The sequence below is a fragment of the Pteronotus mesoamericanus genome, unplaced genomic scaffold (assembly GCF_021234165.1).
Source record: "Pteronotus mesoamericanus isolate MK-2021 breed Mesoamerican mustached bat unplaced genomic scaffold, CSHL_Meso_final contig_173, whole genome shotgun sequence".
In the NCBI taxonomy this organism is placed as follows: Eukaryota; Metazoa; Chordata; class Mammalia; order Chiroptera; family Mormoopidae; genus Pteronotus; species Pteronotus mesoamericanus.
The window spans coordinates 17716912-17733646 of NW_026555072.1; the positions used below are offsets into that span (position 1 = coordinate 17716912).

Consider the following 16735-nt stretch of genomic DNA (forward strand, 5'->3'; position numbering starts at 1 on the left):
GCAAACAGAAGCCAAGGGCAAGTTTCTCCCATCAGCATGCCATTGTTCTCAATGAAAATTAGCCCAAGGCATTCTATCTCTTCTCAACCAAATATATTCTCGGCCTGCTTGATGCACAGCTGACACGTTCAAGGAACACGGGATTAATTAATATCTACGTTTTTAAAGACACCGGTCAAGTAACAGTAGGTACAGCTAACAATACATTTACAAATGAAAACATCTAAATCACTTGTACCTTTTTACTTCCACAACACAGAAAAGATTATATATTTGAAGTTATAAATTTTAATAAATATTCATGAAAATGGAAGTTAATGATTTGTTTCTTCTTTTTAAAAGGAGAAATCTGTATCAATTTAGCACCCATATAAACACTGTTCCCATAAATGGTGGTGTACAAGTCTTAAAGCGCAAAATTGATGTGAAGGCTCAAGGGACTCAGTAAAAGTGAACTGTTAAGTTGGCATACTTAGTAAGTAATTAACGAACACTAGCAATGTATGAAGAGACTCCATTGCTACACTGAAGCCATAGCTTTCAAAGCAGTACACAGGCAACTGTTTTCCCCCCACAATTTATTACTCCTTCTTCCCAGTCTTCCAACAGATACAGCACTTTTGGTGTTTCTCTGGTCTATGTATCCTTCCCTTAAGATTGTTCTGTGTTCAAACACCCCAAAATGATGCCTGACTCTTCTGACCTCTGTGGAGATAAAGGTTGTTGCTACCCCTCATGGGGAAGTGTGCCAAAGATGGTCCTGGCCAAAGCTGTAAAGGAGATATAAGGCCTCATTTATTACTCTCAGGACCTCTGGGAAGAGGAGGCATCTATCTTAGGGTTTTTTTCTTAAAAGCAAAATTGATGTTCAAATAATTCATATGCAGCCCTGGCTGGTGTGGCTCAGTGGATTGAGTGCCGGCTTGCGATCCAAGGGGTTGCCGGTTCGATTCCTGGTCAGGACACATGCCTGGGTTATGGGCCAGGTTCCCAGTTAGGGGCGTGCAAGAGGCAACCGATCGATGTGTCTCTCATACACTGACATTTCCCCCCGCCTCTTTTCCCCTCCTTTGTCCTCTTTCTAAAGATAAACAAGCAACATCTTTAAAAAACAATTCATATTCATTCTAAAAAAATTGGAGAATACAGATAAACTGCAAGAAAAATTAGAATCCCCCATAATCTGTTTCTCCACCCAGAAACAGAGCTGGGTTTTCCACTGACCTCTGAGCTGGTTGTCAGTGGCTCCACACTGAGGATCAGTGAGATTAACTACATTCTCAGTCCCAATCCCTCCAACCTTTTAGGACTTTGTTCTGCTTATCACTTATCTCCTGTTTATTTGACAGCTTCCATCTGTTCTCTGCTCAGACTCCAAAGACGCATTCTCTAGTCTTGCCGTGACTAAAAACACACACACAAAATTCTCCAAACTTGGTATGATCCTTTAAATGACCTTACTGTTCCTGGATGGTTGCATTTTTGCAAATCACGTTCTGTCTTTATTTATTTATTTTTTACCTACCCCACAACACCCATTTGACCATTTGCAAGCTGGCTTCCATCTTGAGCATTCTACTGAAGTTTCATCCTTGGAGGTCCCGCGGATGACCTAATTTCTACGTACCCATGGTCTGTTCTCATTCTCAGCCTCCACGACCGTTTTGTAGCCTTTTGCTCTGCTGACCAAGCCTCCCCCTTAAATATCTCTACCCTGGATTTCCACATGAATAAATAGCTACATTCTGTTTTTCTGAATTATCTCTCTCTGTGTCTCTTGCTTCTCCTAAATATCTCCTCCACCTGTATACTTTTGCTTGCCAGTTCCATCTATTCCTATCGCTTCAAAAAAATCACCTGTCAACAGGGGGCATTCACAATCTCTACTTTTATACGAAACTCATTCCACATTTCCAAATACATGCAATATAGAGCCTACCAGTATCACAAATATGCCCCAAACAGAAATTCTTCTACTTTGACCAGTTCCTAACTACTCAGCGCACGTGACTCCATACCTACTTCCTGTAGCTTGTCTCTCTGCAGGGCCATGTACGTCCATCTGCAGCCTTGTCGTCCCTACCCTTCTTAGTCTTCGCTTTGTTGTGAGCACACTGCAGTGGCCTCCTCTATGGTCTCTTTGCCTCTAGCTTCTCCTCACTTTGACCTGGGAACGCCGTATTATTAAACAAACAGCTCCAGTCATCTCTGAACACTGGCTCGCAAACCTTCAGAAGTGTCCCACTGCCCAACAAGAAAAAAGCCCTCAGGCTCTTCCTACTACCTGAGAGCCTGGGGGGCCTGCCAGGAACAGGACTCTGTAACGACCAATGCGTCTGCAAGGCTGTGGTCCGAGGCCATTTTTGCTGGCCACATAAGCAGGGTCTCTGGAACCAGAGAGAGCTCACGGCTCTTCTTAAAAATGGTGTTTGTGATCAAGAAGAAACTGAACTGCATCCAGGCACGAGATGTGCTTCTGTGCACAAGGCAAAGAACGGCACAGACTCCTGGGGGCAGCGGGAACAAAACCAGCATCATCTGGGGAAAGGAACTCGTGTTCACGGAAACTGGGGCTGGTTTGTACTAAATTCTGAAGCGACCTTCCTGCTAAGGCCACTGCTCACAGAATCCATGTCACGTGCTGCCCCTCAAAGGACTGAAACTTACTGAAGAGAAATAAAATGGATTTGTTCTGAAAGGAAGGAAGGAAGGAAGGAAGGGAGGGAGGGAGGGAGGGAGGGAGGGAGGGAGGGAAAGAGGAAAGGAAAAGAAAAAGAGGGAAGGAAAAGAAAACGAAAGAAAAGAGAAAAAAACTCCTCAGGTCCAAATTTTATGGCTTTATAACATGATCCTGGCCTACACTTTCCTACCTGAATGTTCTCTATAGTCTTTAAACAGTCTTCCATTTCCCCATCTGCATCTTTGTTCAGTGCATTCTCCGATATTGCTCATTCCTCAAAACATCTTGTTACTAACATGATCTTTTGTGATTTTTTCCCCCTCCTTTTGGAAACCAACAGCCATAGTTCAATGTTTCTTATGGCGTTGAAGTTCTCATTTATAATATGAATAACTATATTTGTGTTCTTCCCCTTCAGGAAGAGAAATATGAACCTGAAGATCTTCTAATGTGCTACTTCCCGCATCCAACCTGCAATGGCTGCATAGGTACTCGGCAAGCCCTCCCCGACTTAAATTCTTCATCAGGGCTTGACTGATAATGTTTTGGGGGGTGGGGAGCAGAAAGAAAAACCAGGCAATTTTATTGGGTGCTGTGTGAAATACTTGACAAATATTGATAGCATCTGCTTTACTAGTATCAGTGTGCTCACCAAAGAGGAACGAAGGTGTTTTGGGTGAGGGGTGGGCGGGTGAAGGAAAGAGCCCAATTTTCTAACATTTCTCTTGACTCCTGAGATTCAGCTGCCTGAAACCCAGAATTCAAAGAATATGTTTCCAGACCCATGCTGACTCAAGTTCTCTTGTGTCCGATAACCTCAGGATACCATGACCTGCAAAGGATTCTTGTTACCTCCCCTCTCCCACCATGAGGACTGCTGACCCTGCTAGTCTACAAGAACATTTAATCTCAAACGTTAGACATTCTGCCCTGGCTGGTGTGGCTCAGTGGACTGAGTGCCAGCCTTCAAACTGAAAGGTCTCCAGTTCGATTCCCAGTCAGGGCACATGCCTGGGTTGCAGGCCAGGTTCCCAGTTGGGGGCATGTGCAAGAGGCAACGACACACTGATGTTTCTCTCCCTTTCTCCCTCCCTTCCCCTCTCTCTAAAAAAGTAAATAAATAAAATCTTAAAAAAAAAATAAATGTTAGACATTTCATTAGCCACAAAACTTAATCACTTAAGTTAAACACTGACGGGAGATTTAGGAAATTCTCCAGAAAAGAACAGTTAACTGTAGAAAGTCTCTTGCCGGGCCTATGGAAATCTTCACCACACAGGGGACAGTCCAGTATAGAGGCTAGGAGCCTGGCTAACTCAAATCAGATAGATCTGGGGAGATAGATGGCTTCTGTCACTTACTAGCTTAATCTCTCTCAGCATCTGCTTTCTCATCCTAAAGTGGGAGCGCAATGTTATTACTCTTAGATATGGGGTTTGTTAGATTCTACGTGCATGAGTAGTGAGGAGATGAGATAGGAGAAAAATGCACCAAATCTCCACTTCTATCATTCCTTCTGCTTCTTGTCTAAGGAGAAACTCCAGATAATGGAAGAATGCAGTGCCAGGAGAATAGCATCAAAAATTCCACAAAAATATGACTTTCTAGTTACAGTGAGAAAGCCCAGGGCAGGAATGATATGTTGAAAACTGTCATTTTAAACATGGCCCTTCCTCTCCTCTGTTTACCTCCCCCCAAAAAGGCATGAATACCGTAAACCAAAATTTAGTTTCTGGACAGAAAAGATATTGAATTTTATAAATTAAGGTCTTCATGAGCCTCATCAATGTGTCTATACACAGCATAGTGCATTTTATTTGACGGAGATAAAGCTTTTCCCTCATTCAAAGCACCAAAGGGAAAAACAAAGAAAACACCATTGGTTTTTATGTCTGTTTCTTAAACTCACGTATTTTTGGCTTGTCCATCTCGGAAGCACATTTGTCCCACCAGGGCAGCAGACTGGTCCCCCAAACACTGCAAGTGTAAATGACAATAAAGGACACTAAGACAATATTATTAATTTCCTTCTTAGAAGAGCTATAGGATTTATTTTCCTTTTTTTACTTATCAAGGAATGAACTGATTTATGGTTGGCTTGTTTTTTGCATGGCTTCCAACCTAGCCATTTTCCTATTTGTTAACACCCCCATGAGATAACAGGTATGGGGAGTGTTCTAATTCATTTATGCAAAAGATTCTCAACCCACACAAGAACAAGAATTAGCCAATTTTCCTCCTCTTACTTCTTCTCCAGGTCAGGAAGGGGCAGATTGATTACGACAAAGGGAGAAAGCCTTAACACGGGAAGGGTGAGGGACGAGAGGTAGCAGGGAGATGTTAGATGGTGAAACTTACCCCAGATATTGGCACACCTTCCAAGGACCCAGCTTTCTAATGAAAATTTAAAAAGGATTATGAACAATCAGAAATTGTTGGTTCTACTAACATAACTGTAGTAAGAACGGACATGAATAGCGACATGCCAGAGCATGTGGGGCAGACAAGACAAAGCAAGTGTGTCTACTACATGAGCGGTTCAAAGACAGATATTAGAAGTTTTCCTAAAGTGACAAGAGGAGACATGGCACTGGGAATGGACATGAAAACATTGGACTGGGAGTCAGGAGATGTGGGCTCTACTCCTGGTTAGTTAGTATTTAGCCACTGAGCAGGCTGCGAAACTTCTCTGTGCCTCGATTTATCTATCTACAAAATGAGGCCTGGGCTACATGAATGCTCAAGTCATTAGCTCTTTGATATTATTGCCCATTACTAAGAAAAGACTAACGCATTCTTTAAAATGAATATATAAGTAACTATCAGATCAGCATGGAACTAAGGCTGCATTTTACCAACTATTCTTCCTACCCAAACTGCTCTTAAGAAACACAACAGTGTTCAGGTATTGGGTACTATTTGTTCATAACTAACTTCTTCAATTTTAGATAAGCAAAAGCTGACATGTTATGAGTAGTGGTTTTTATTTTGATCAAGTATGGCCAGCATTCTAGGAAGAAAAACAAGATATCAGTGGCTGACTATGTACTTCAACAAACTTTTTTTTTTTTTTTAAGAAATAACACACTAACATAAAGCAATTTGTTCTAAGGGAAAAGAATGTGATCCCTGAGGTAGGTGTGGTGTACTAGGAAGTGCACCATATAAAAGCTCTGGACCCACCCCTCAGCCTGCCATTTGTGGGCTGGTCTCCTGGTCCCTGGGAGTTTGGGGCCAGCTATCAGAGTAAAGGTAAGAACAGAAGCCCCCTCACATAGCTCTGATGATAAGGAAATAATAGCATATACATGGAAACCCTTTGCAGAATAGAAAACACCCTCAGATAGTGGATATTATTTTATTTCTTTCATGCTTTCTTGTTCATTCAAGACCTGCTATTTTTAGTTCCTGTATATATTTTTAGCAAACCTAAACCAGGATATTAAGTGAAAGATAAATTTCACAAGAGGAAACCTAGAGGCTGTCTAGCTTTGTATATTTAAGTAGTAAAAGAAGTCTTTGCTTAAACTATTGATGTTATTTTCCAACTACCAGCAGGATCTACTATGTGAGGTCAGACATGGAAAACGTTCCTTTTCTGCCACAGGGAGGGGTCTCTGGAAGAGTCTTGGGAACATCCTCTGGTGAAGCATGCAGAAAAAGTGACAGTGCATTTCCAACTAACTGGTCTGAAAGGTTGGTCAAAGTAGATGTTTAGGACATTGAAAAACTCCATCTAATTTCCCTGTTATGCTAAAGCTCAAAGCACATCACAAATGTACTTTGAAATGGGGACAACAGAATTTCTCATGCCAGGAAACTACCACAGACTTTTATTTTGAAATATCACTCTCAGTCTTATGGAAAACTTAAAAACAAACAGATAAGATGAAACCTAAAAAAAAAACAAAACAACCCTACAGCTTGACTAGAGCTCATAATAATTTGAAGAGTCATGATTCTAGATCAATCTGTTTGGTAAATGGACTTCTGCTTGTTTCAAACTAAATGGAAATGCACTGTATCTTTTCCGAGTGAATGGGTAGAATAATTGGTGGGCAACCTACTCACCAGGCTATGAGAGATTTTCTATAGTCAGCGAGGGGGAAAAAGGGGGACAGAAGCATAATGTTTGAAATGCAAGAGAAAACTAGGCCAGTTAAATGCTTTTTCAACCATCCTCTGAAACGGTTTCTCAAGAATTGTTTTACTTCTCTCACTCATGTCAGTTTGCAGACAGCTATAAAATCATCAAAGCACTTTAACTGTAGATAAGCAGTAACTATCCCTTAAAAAGCTCCAGCTGCCTTAAAAGGCTTTATTATGAATGAAACATCCAAGAATTCTTGCTCAAAATTTATCCAGAGCACTTACTGTTTAACTCGATTATTATTAACTCCACAGAGTTTCTAGTATTTGCCATGAAATGCCTATATATCTTTTGCAATCTTAAGTTTTATCATAAGTTCCAGATTTAGGTGCTCAAACATAAGTTCAGATCTTCCTAGAGCTTTTCATCCCTGATGTGTAATCAGAGATACCCAATGATGCTAAGCGCATTTTTTGCTGAAATTACTTTTTCTCTGAGTTTCCATGAAAGCAACAGTGAAAATGTCCATTATGGAAGCCAGTTTAATTAGCAACCACATATCAGAAGCAGACTGTTTGCTTTCAGTTTCTTTGCTAAGGTTTTGCTCAGGCTAACAAAGGATGTAATCTAAAACATGGTGTGGCCAGTAAAAGAGATTGTATACCAACTATATTTAAATATAAAATAAATTCAAAAGAGAGATTCAACAGAACAAAGACCACCACTAAAATGTGAAGAGACCTTCCTATAAATTAAAAGCAGACACCACAACTACCCAATAGTTATTTGGATTAAAATAATAAAATAGCTCAAAACATTCCCATGCTACCCTTGGCAATTAGATTATCCAGTAGTAATTCAAAAGAATAATACTCAAAGAAAAGCCAATTCAAGTTTATAAAGTGTAAAGTGAATTGGTAAGAACTCTACCATTTTTAAGTTATAAAACTATTTAAATACTAAATTGTTATTTTACATTCTACCAACAGTCACAGACAAGTCACAACTCTCAAACTATCAAATGTAACATGATTGACTTTTAAATACTGAATAATAGTCTTTTTAAATGAAAAATTTATATTTACCATTAAGCCATAAATCTCAGAAGAACTCCGGACATTTGGAAGAATTTTCATTGGAATTCCAAAAAATCTGAAAAAACAGTAAGACAAGACTGGGTATTTAACACTGTTATCAGTATGTAAATATCTGGAAGCATTTATATGCATTTAAAGGTAAAAAGTGTAAATAATAGTAAATGGATGTATTTGAGTATAAAATTAAATAGTAACAAATAAATAAGCCAGCAGAACATAGTTGTCTGACTAGATATTTAACATTCTAACTTTATAAGACCAATCAATTAAAAAATCAAAAGCACCCCAGAAACCAAAGTACTTTGCTAAAGGAACCTGATCTTCCTTTAAATTAAGGCGATAATCAAGGCAATAATCTAGAATAATCAAGGCACTTCCTTAATCGGCCTCGTTTATTCTGCAGGCAACAATAGTCCTCTCTTAAAACAATACACCATATAGACTTGTATATTGTGGTTGAATACCAGCATTTAAAGCTTGGTGCTTCATTGATGTCTGAAAAAAAAGGGACTGAGGTGACAAATAGGAAGCATAATTTGGAAAACTATTCTGAGGGGCAAACTCACTCGCAGAGCTCTTTATCCCATTGCAAAGAATGAATGTTGAAGAGCATCGTCCTGCTTGCATTTGTTACGTCTGTACAGTGGACACCGCCATTGGTTCCTCCTGTCAAACTCTAGACAGGAGAAAAAGGACATGTTAAATTTGCACTTACTTGCAATTTCATTCACATTTTCTCAAGGGCTGTAATCAGCAGCAGAGCATATAAAGCAGGAGAGTGGCATGTTTTACTTACTTAATTTTCTGGTTTTCAGCAGTGTCCAATAGAAATATAATGTGAGCTACAGTTATAAATGAACGTGTTCTAGAAGCTACACTTAAAAAGTATGAAGAAGCAGGTGAAATTGATTTTAATAATATGACACATGTTATTTCAACCCAATATATCCACATATCCTTTCAACACTGAGACAATTTACACCTTTTTTGGTAATAACTCTTTGAAATGCAATGTGTACTTTACACTCACAACACAGCTCAATTCAGACTGGCCACATTTCAAGGCAAAAGTGGCAACTGCATTAGACACCACGGTTCAAATTAACTGATAGTTAAACCACAAACCAGTTTTGTTTTCATCCTCTTACCTTTGGAAAATGTAGCCACTTACTAAATCAGGCAAAGGGAAATACACTGAAATGTCTGCCTCTTCAGGATCTTAACCAAACCCTGTGTTGCGGCTGTTGTTTTTGGTTTGTCTTGGAATCACAACTCGCAGTGGGCTGTGCCCGCGGAGTTTTAAATTCTCTGATGTTAATACCCTCGGACCAGAACTAAAAACACCACTGCTTGCTTTTTAAAAATTGTTAAAAATTATTTTTAAATATTGTTGTCATTTGTTTTATTTTATTTATTTTTTAAACGGCTGCTTTCTTTTCTGTTGCAGCAATGAGGTAAGAAAGGAACAAAAGTGGAGAAGCCTCCCCTGCAGCTGACTGTTCCCACCTTGGGCCTGCTCTGCTTCCAGGCAATTGTCAAACTGTCAGGAGTATTTCAACTGTGACTGACAGGCATGAAAACTGCTGGCCATGGGCACGAAGCACAGCCTGCTAACATGGGTGTGTGTGGCGGTGTGTGTGTGTCGCGGGGAGGCAGGCTCTGAAGGGTGCTTTTCAAGACCTGCCATGTACATCTGGCTAGTAAGGATAGGGATAGTATTCCCTTGAAGCTCCCTGAATGTTAAAAATGCTGAAGTATTTACAAATGAGATTATATGTCCGGGATTGGCTTTACAATGATCTGTGGGGAGAAAGAGTATGTGAGTATAGTTGAAACAAGATTGGCCAGAGTTGATTGCTGGCTCGCGCGTTGTAGAAGTTTGTTACGGTATTCCCTCTGCTTTTGGGTCTATTTGAAAATAGCTGTAATAAAAATGAGAGAGAGAGAGAGAGAACGAGCGAGAGAGAGAGAGAGAGAACATGTACTTTAAAGATTTATCCGGGAAATGTTTGAAATGTTAGCTTCTACTTACCCATGTTCAGCTTAGGCAAAAAAAAATTATGTATCAGAAATGTCCACTATGGTTTTTCGTATTATGGCTTAAATAAGAGACAGTTACAAAAAGCAGCCTAGGTGTTTTATCATGTGAAATAGTTATTTATTCTCAACAATGGCTAGTGGAAAACTTCATGATAGGCAAGAGAGAAAGGCTGCCTAAATGACCAAGTACTAATTACCTAAATTACTTATTCTAAGGACAACAGATATGGTTTTGGTAATCATCCTCTTATTTTTACTGAAACAAGGTAAGAAAAAATAAAGAGGAAGCAGGCAAAATGCCCCTCTCAAATGGAGGCTGAAGTGTTCTGCTATTCCTTGAGTGGCTTTTCTGAATAAGGCTGCCAACTAAAATGTTTGAATTCTTAGTAGAAACCAGAGAGCAGACAAGGCAGTCTAAAAAACTTTGGAAAAAATTTCTCCACACACGCATCCTATTAAAACATACCCAAATAAGCCAGGAATCAATGGTCCCAAAAAGAGCTCTATCTTCTTCAACAGCCTTCTGAACTTCTTTCACGTTGTCAAGAAGCCAACGAACTTTCACAGCACTGAAGTAAGTGCTAAGTGGAAGGCCTGTCTTGGACTAAAAACAATTGCCAATTAAATTCATGACAGTGTAAAATGAAACAAAACACCAAACCAAAAAACCCCACAAATCACAAAATATTCAGTGGCCCTAAAGGCCATGCCATGGTGTGATGGATAAAAATACTTCACTTGTCTCGTGGCGCAGGAAAGCAGGCTTGTGAACAAAGATCAGCGATATGTTTGCAGTTCAAAGAGCATCCACGTAGCAAGGTAAAGAGAGAATTATATGGCGTAGTGCCTCTAATCTAGATTTTTGTGATGAGTTAGAATTAACCTAGTCCAAAGCTCTGTTTTTTTATTTTATATTCCATGAAAGTAATATTTAAACTATTGCAATCAGAGTTTAGCAAATAATAAACTAATGACCAAAACCAGAACAATTTGTTTTAAAACATGTAAGATCTGACATCATATGCATGTGTATAAAAATATATATTATAAATATGTATTTACACATTCATATTCAAATAGTATAATATAAAATTAGTGAAGAATAAAGTAGAGCTCAAAGACACATCAGATTAAAGCAAAACAGCTGCTCTATTTAAGAAAGTACTGGCCTAAATGAGCAAATAGATTAAACAAAGGGAGGGTGGATTGAATAAAGGGTAAAGTGTAATAATAAAACACATATGGGCTTATTAATCTTCCTTGAGACGGATCAGGTCCAACTCTTATTTTTGTTTGCATATTAAATACCAACATTTTTATAAGGGCTGACAGAAGTGGTTAAGAAAATACATACATCAAAATAATGCAACTATCTTTCCCCTCCCCGTCCCTAGTGTCCTCATTTACCTCCTAACTACAGAAAATGATCCTTTTTTTCTTTCTTATCTCCTATGGATATGTTTGGTAAGAAAACTCAAACCATGCCCTGGCTGCTGTGGCTCAATGGATAGAGCACCAGCCTGTGAACTGAAAGCTTGGTGGTTCGATTCCAGTCAGGGCACATGCCTGGGTTGTGGGCCCAGTCCTTGGCTGGAGACAAGCAAGAGGCAGCCAACTGAAGTTTCTCTCCTCCTCTTTCTCCCTCCCTTCCCCTCTCTCTAAAAATAAATAAAAATAATATCTTAAAAAAAAAGAATACTCAAACCAAAGGATTTAATACTTTAATGCAACCTGTAAGTTAAGAGTCTTAACTCATGGTTTCCTAGCTTTCCTAGGGAAAAAAATACATCAATGATAAAACATAATGAAAAGAAATAATGTATGAGAATATTCCCCCACAACACTAATCGTGAGGTAGTACTCATTGTCTCATTTTCATGACTTAGGTAAAAAGTGAAGAAGTTGCCTAAAAGGGCACCGAAAAAGGGAGAGAAAAACATGCATCCCCTGAAGCAAAGTGTAGCTGGAGGTAGGGGTTAAGATTGGACAGGGGGAGAAAGAGAACAGAATACAAAATGGTAAGGGTACATTCAGGACTAGCCTCAAGTTATGTGGGCGGGTCAGGGAAGGGAATGGTTCGTTAAACTGCTGTAGTTAAGAGGATTTGAACACCAGTTTCAAAACCAAGAACCAATTGTCTTGAGTCCCACTGAAATATATAAAGGGGATAAACCAAAAACCAGAACTGTTTTTTGGATACTAGGAGAATCTGGTCTTGACCTTGCTAAGAAAAATACCCTGCCGCTTTCAAAAATTCTCTCCCCCTTCATTTACCTGAAGAGTGATCTATATAAGGACTGAATACTAGGCAAGTTTTTATTAGCTGTTTTCATATGAAGAGAGTGGAAGTGTTTAATAGATTCAATAAAATGTCTTCTACTTTCTCTCCCTGAATCCAGATGCCTAAACACTCAAAAGCACCCAGAACTTTCTTTGATGGATAGTAGAAATCAAGAGGGATGGATCTGAAAGTCAGGGTTCAATTACAGGAAGAACCCCCTGGGGAATATATCATAACCACAGGGATGCTTTGTAACCCCTGCAGCCTACCGCCCTTGGAATATTATTCCTCCAACCAACCACAGGGCAAGGAAGACAGAAAAAACCTGAGCTATCCTCAATTATCCTCAATTATCTGTGGAGAAATATTCTATACATTATATCAAATAACTATTGTGTGATAAGATGTAAGGCCCGAACAGTCTTTTTGGTGAAATCTCTACATTTTTAAATGAGCATTCTAATAGTATACTTTAGAAGAGCTCTCTTACCTTGACAAAGTTATTATTTCCTGGAATTCTTTTACTAAGGTTCTCAACGGTAGACTGGGTTCTTAGATCAAGCCACACTATAGACCAAAATATAATAATATGTATGAAAATCTTCATTAAAATAAAATCAGATCTTAACGAAATCACTGTCAAGGATAGGAGACTGATTAGTTTCCATAAGCAATTAAAATGCTATAGCTTTCAAAAGACAGAAATTAGAAAATTAGAAATGAATGGGCATATTGTTAGAAGAGAATAAATTTACGAGGGAGAATTTAAAGCTTTTATGCAAAATCACAGACCAAGGTAGGAGAACAATACAAACCTTAGGGTGCTGACTTTGTTTCCATTTTATAGGAAAACCCCCCAAAAATGTCTTGGGTATGGAACTTCTAAGCATATGTGAGTGCAGAGAAAATCTAAATGCTAGGGCAGTCTAGTCGCCGGGGCAGAATGCACAGCCCAGAATCACCTTCCCGTGTATAAAGCATGTATGTTTGAAAACATAGGAGTAATTTGTTACGAGTAGAGAACCTGATACTATTATTGAAGGAAAAAAAATAAGATTTAGGCTCTCCCATATGAAATGCTTATTTACATTAAATTCTTTCAAAGTAGACAAGAACCTGGAATCATTAAAAGAATTATTTTACCATTCTTTCTCCATGCTGAATTGTAACCAAAAAAAAAAAAACCCCAAAAAAACCCCCACACAACTCCATTTCAACAGATCAACATTATTTTTAACTGAATAACTATTGTCCATTTCCTGATCCGCTAGTAGATAGTATTTCTGTTCTGCTTCGTGACAAAAAGGCTTGAGAAAGAGAAAACATTAAGTGGCACACAAAACAACTGTGAAAGGTAACCAATAGGATCAGCTGAGCTTTATTTGCCAGATATAAGTATTGTAACTTAACTTTTCCAACTTTTAATGTGTTAGTGGTCACTAGGTCTTTTTAGATACCGGCTGTGCTCAGATGGCCCTGAAAAGATTCGGGCCCGTAGCCTATTTGAAGGACAACAGGGAAGATTATACAGGCTGGCCCACCACACCTGTGAATACCACCAGTTATTGTCTAGTTAGGGGCGCCCTTAACTATACTATGTCTTTCTCTTCATTTAAAACCCAGTAAAATTCCGATAGTGAATTTTAATCAATTCTTCTAATGACTTCAACTGTCATTTCCCTTGAGGGCTGTCTGTGCCTGACTTTGACAGTGGTTACTACACATGCGATTTAAATTGTGGACTTCAGGATACTCTGTTGGTTCCCACAGGTGTGCAAAGCAGCAAGAAAAGGCTCGTCACAACCAAGGAAACGGGAAGCAAAGAGGAAGACCATGTACGTGCACGGCCTACAGATGACATCTGCATTTGCTGTCCAGCACCCATTACATCTTGCTCCTGGGAGCAGTAGCTCATATTCTCTAGGCCATCCAACCTCCTCCTCTCATTCTCAGCCACGTGGTTTGCCTGAGATTCCACCACACCCCCAGCTCCACTGTCCTGTCCAAACCCCCAGCGGTAGCTTCAGAAGGGCGCAAGGCATCTAATCAGCCTGAGGGAGATTTGCACTCATCTGCAGGAGTCCGTCTTCTCAGCTCTAGCTGGCGGTGTGTGGTTCGTGCCTGCTGCCCCGCTGAAGAGAGGACTGAATAGGCTACATTCTGAGCCATCCCAGAAAAGACAGACTTGGAGGGATCCGGGTGACTGTTTTGAGACTGGAATAAATCAGCACCTGAACTAAGGTGCTCTTGGATTGATGATTCCATGAGCAAAAGAGTTCCTTTTTTAAAAAGTTCCTGCCATGACTGGTGTGGCTCAGTGAACTGAGTGCTGGCTTGCGAACCGAGGGGTTGCCAGTTCAATTCCCTGGGTTGCGGGCCTGGTCCCCAGTAGGGGGTGTGCGAGAGGCAACCACACATTGATGATTTCTCTCCCTCTTTGTCTCTCCCTTCCTCTCTCTCTAAAAAATGAATAAAATCCTTAAAAAGTTTCTTTTAGAGGGACTGAATTGTCTATTACTTGCACTGTGATTGACACAGGCCATTAGCAGCAACATCAAGGAGTTGGCAAGATGTCCCATGTCCTCAGAACAAGGGCAGTCCACTTTGTACACAGTGGAAGTATTGTATGACTGTGACAAAAGCGGGATTTCCTCAGGGGGCAAGCAGGGGTTAATGGCCTAACAGGAATACTTGGAAAAAGTAGAGGAATTTGAGAAAAAAAATTTACATCTGTGATGCGTAGAATTAACAAGCACATCTTGACCTTTGGATTTTCAAACTACACTGGGTTAGGGGTTTCAAAGAAATTTAGTGAGTTTTGATGGCCTACTTTGAAAAACTAAAATAGGATGGATTAGAATGGAAAAATATCAGAGTTGGCTGAACTTGGCAAGATAGTATTGACTGGTGAAACTTTTGTTTTAGTTCTGTGGGTTTGCTGAAGCATGATACGAAATATATTTCTTACCAAGGGAAATGAACAAGAGACATGAAAGCCATTGCTCTAGGCCTCTTGTTTAATGATGGAAAGCTTTCTAGATCAGCCTTCTATATTTTAATAGACAGAACAATCACTAGGGAGCTTAAAAGATGATCCCCTCACCCCCGACAATCCCCAGAAATTCTAGGATAATAGGTCTGGGGATGGGGCCCAGAAATACACCTTTTACATGCACCCCTTTAAGAAACACTGCTAGACTCCACAGTAGTTGTTCTTACTCAGAAAGCACACCAGAACCACCCGGAAAAACTTTGAACTCACACATCTCAGGCCTTACCTTGCAGGACTCTGGCTGTAGGTCTAGGCAAGGAAGGCCTGAGTCTTTCTACTTTTGTCAGAAGCATCTCAGGTTCTTCAGTATTATAGTAGAACTTAAGAACACCTTTTCTAGGGCATGTTCTTTGGGATACTGGATTTGTTCCACTCTTTTATTTAAAAAACAAAACTAAAGACAAACTGACAACTGGGTAAACAGTTCCCTGAGTCTCAGTGGCTCTGTGACTCTGTTGCTCCTTGACAAGGGCCACTTAAGTAACTGGGCACTTGACTCCTCATTTGAAAGCTTGCAAGTCTCCAAAGTGGTATCTGAAGAATTAACCCCTCACCAGAAAGAGTCAAAACACTTGGTGTGAAGTGAGATCAGGACAGCAAAGTTCTAGGTCTTCTGGCTTTGCCACCAACAAGCTATGTGACTCCAGCAAGTCATTTTACCCATGTGGCCTGGGTTTCCTGAATATAAAAGAAGCCAGTTGAACTAGATGCTTTCTGAAGTTTCTCTCCTTCCATTAGTCCATGATCACAGAGGGCTGGCATGACATTTACTTTTTTTGATGTTCCACAAATTTCAGACAATTAGAATACATACAATGAATTAGTAAGACTGCCAAAGGGAAAAAAAATGTCAGTGGCTGGTACACTACCAAGCGATTCACAAAATGCTCAACATTAATTCAATTAATAACACACAAAAAATTAGAGAACTCATTAAAGAAGATAAGATGGCAGAATTAGATTTGCAGAGGAAGAGACCAAAAGCCAAAGAGAAGACCCCAAGCTGGAAGACTAAGCCCCTTGTGGAGGTCATTTTTGAGAACAATCAGAAGAAGTGCCAGATCCAGATCCAGCGGCAGTGGTCAATTTTCCCCAGCATGTCCAAGGTGAAGGCCGGGAAGGGAGCAAGAGCCAGTGCACCAATACCTGAGGAAGGGCCAGCAGCTGGAACTGAAGAGCCAGAGGGAACAACGGCAACTGGATCTGAAGGGCCAGGAGAAACTGGAGCAGCTGGAGCATTAGGAGAAATAATGGCAATTCATGCTAGAGATGGCCAGATTCAAGGTCTGTGTTCCCTTCTTGACCACTTAGGAAATAGTAGCTCACTCACTTGGGCAAGTTCATCAGAATGAACATTTTTTTCCTACACATTTGAGTGTAGAAAAAGAAGAGACATGGAGGAGAAGGGGAACAAAAGCAATCCAGTCGGAGTCTCTGCTTCAATATTATTGTCATTTGAACAGAGACCAGGTATAGATCAGTGTTTTGTTCAGGA

The 16735-nt window shown here is 39.9% G+C and overlaps 1 protein-coding gene across 3 annotated transcripts in view; it reads right to left on the reverse strand.

Moving 5' to 3' along the window:
- The window catches only part of GK (glycerol kinase), a 68797-nt gene that overhangs the window by 23043 nt on the left and 29019 nt on the right, over window positions 1-16735 (reverse strand). For 2 of the 3 annotated variants that reach the window (XM_054566584.1, XM_054566582.1), the window contains exons 5-11: window positions 16387-16470; window positions 12679-12755; window positions 10374-10511; window positions 8434-8543; window positions 7856-7922; window positions 5039-5074; window positions 4590-4657 (exon numbers count right to left, since the gene is read on the reverse strand). In XM_054566584.1, coding sequence (XP_054422559.1) covers window positions 4590-4657; window positions 5039-5074; window positions 7856-7922; window positions 8434-8543; window positions 10374-10511; window positions 12679-12755; window positions 16387-16470 — 580 coding nt within the window. The remainder of the gene's footprint in view (window positions 1-4589; window positions 4658-5038; window positions 5075-7855; window positions 7923-8433; window positions 8544-10373; window positions 10512-12678; window positions 12756-16386; window positions 16471-16735) is intronic. The other variant, XM_054566583.1, reaches the window with a different exon arrangement.